At 48.2% G+C, this 2,410-nt stretch overlaps 1 protein-coding gene across 1 annotated transcript; it reads right to left on the bottom strand.

The window, feature by feature from the left end:
* Positions 1-762: 762 nt before the first annotated feature.
* On the bottom strand, positions 763-1,169 carry H310_01440 (hypothetical protein; the record flags this gene model as incomplete). The annotated part of the gene is made up of 2 exons (XM_008864545.1): positions 763-854; positions 911-1,169. The coding sequence occupies 2 exons, from the start codon at positions 1,167-1,169 to the stop codon at positions 763-765; spliced, it is 351 nt and encodes a 116-aa protein (XP_008862767.1).
* Between the last annotated feature and the right edge of the window lie 1,241 nt (positions 1,170-2,410).

Raw genomic sequence — 2,410 nt, forward strand, 5'->3', positions numbered from 1 at the left:
ATGGTATAGCATTGCTTTCGCCCAGAGCGATGCTTGTGGGAGGATACGTTGGCCGCTGCATCTTTGGACTTGCTGTTGTTACCGCGCTTCCAGATGCGCCATCCAGTCGATGAATGTACACCAAAATCTTTGCAAACACGTTCCTCTTGATTTCGCGTTAGAGCACCATTTGTGCTTACTCTAAGCAGGTCTTGGTAAAGGAACATGAGCTGGTCATTGGTCAGGTTTATCTTGGTTTTTGTATGGCGACTTGTCATCGACGTAGCAAGTGCAGTTGTTCAAATAAAACTCCGCAAAAATATGACGAGAATCGTCTTGGTTCGTAGATTTCACCCAATCCAATAACTTTATTATCACGACATTTTATCACCTCCTGCACTTATTACCAGTCAGAGGTAGTGATTACTCCCTCTGTCCCACAATAATTGCGCGATTCAGAAAATGACGTACTCCTCCTCGAATAAAAATACAGTCACCTCAAGACATTATACTCGGTAAATATTTCACAAGGTGTACCAATTCAGCTGTCCAATCAAATCCATCAAAATACTTGTCTCAGAACCAATCAAAAGTCGGTATAGGCCAATTCCGGCAGTGCCTTTCGACACAGGAGGGGGGTTTACCTCGAGAACCCTCCTACCGAGCCTTACACCTTCACGCAATACCCACACCGCACACTCTTGTAGGTACTTATTCATCATTGCCCATACCTATTGGTTCTATTCCTACTTCGGCCATTGCAGAGATGAATCTTCCATCGCCTCAGTCGCTTAGGGCACTGCGCTCGAGCTCTCGGGCTAGCGTGTCGAGGCACCGCGCCTCTTCGACCTCCGCCGACACCGCTCGTTCCATGGCTACAGCATCCTGCGCGGCCAGCTTCTTCTTGCAAAGTGGTACACATCCGGCGGACACTGCACGTTTTGAGGTAGCTGTCCTTTGCGGGCCAGTTTTTCTAGCTCGTCAACCGACCTCGCTGACTTCTTTTGTTGTAGGGACTGAATCGCAGCAAAGAAGCCCAGGTCCAAGATATTGGTGTCCGGGGAGATTGGCGGCTGGGGAACGAGTGAGAAAACCCAACCTTTCTTGACGAATTCGTCGAAGGCGGCCTTGAGTTGCGTGTCCATGGGGGTGACGTGGGCCCGGGCATTGTCGTGCTGTAGCACCACCATCTTGTCGAGGTTTGGCCATTTTGCCGCAATCGAGGGTAGGACTTTCTCGAGAAGGAAGGCACGAAATACATCCTTTGTAACCGCGATTGACTTGGTTTCGTAGGTTCCAGCCGGGCGGTTGATGCTGGCGCGTTGAGCTGGTACTGACTCGACGAACGGTCACGTACCTATCTTGCCGTCCCACCACGTGCTGGTTTCGTCGATATATCGCGCTGAGGAATATAACCCGTGTATTGTACCTTTTGCTTTTACATGGTCGTTGTGGTTCGCGTTCCCCAGGAACGAGGTAGTACTTACGAATGGTCTTTGTAAGATAAAACCATTTCTCGTCCAGGTGCACGTAGTGTAGCATGTCCGACAGATGCATATGAGCCTTGATCATTGCCATGGCAAACTTGAGGCGACAGTATTTGTTAGCGTCCGTTAGGACTGGACGCATCGCATTGGAGTGGGCACGGAACAACCCGAGTTTCAAGTATCGGTGCAATGAACCACGACTTAATCCTATTAGATGCTTAGACGAAGTTGCATTTCCTGCCATACCAGTGTTTTCAGATATTTAACGAAGCGTTATTCGTTGTGCAAGAGGCACCTGCAGCAGCTTGACCTTAACTTGCTCGGCAGTGTAAGCTATTTTTCTGCCTGCTTTGCCTTTCTTTTTGTTTGCTACAGACACTTTCATGTTACCATGAGAGATGCCTTGGGCCTTGGCCAACGCAATGATTCGGCGTATAGTAGACACGTGACAATGGTACTTTGCAGCCAGCAACTGACTTGTACCTTAGGCAGCCGGGTGGGAAAGCCGTTGTTGCTTTGGAGCAGGACTTCCCGAAGGATGGCTTCGCGCTCCTCGTTCGTCAGGTCGGGCCGTGTTGATGACATTTTGAATGTGTGTCATTTCTGATGTATGCTTTATGTGGAAGTTTTTATGCTGCTTTTGACTCGGCAAATGACCCCCGTTTTTTAGATTCGTGCTTAAACTAACACACTTAGAAAGCTCTTGGCGCGCTCTGTGCAATGATCCAATCAGAGGTGCGATTGAAGATTTGAGGCGGCATATGCACAGCCTGAATTTGTCTTCAAAATTTAATTGTCAGTCATGTACACCCTCCTCAAACTCGCGCAATTCTTGTGGGACAGAGGGAATATTGTTTATGTGGGATCTCGAATATCAACTAAATTTGGTTTCGAACGTCATACCTCCTCTGCGTGTTTTTAGAAAGAACTGAAATTGTTTCTTG

Source organism: Aphanomyces invadans (genome assembly GCF_000520115.1).
Source record: "Aphanomyces invadans strain NJM9701 unplaced genomic scaffold supercont1.2, whole genome shotgun sequence".
In the NCBI taxonomy this organism is placed as follows: Eukaryota; Oomycota; class Saprolegniomycetes; order Saprolegniales; family Verrucalvaceae; genus Aphanomyces; species Aphanomyces invadans.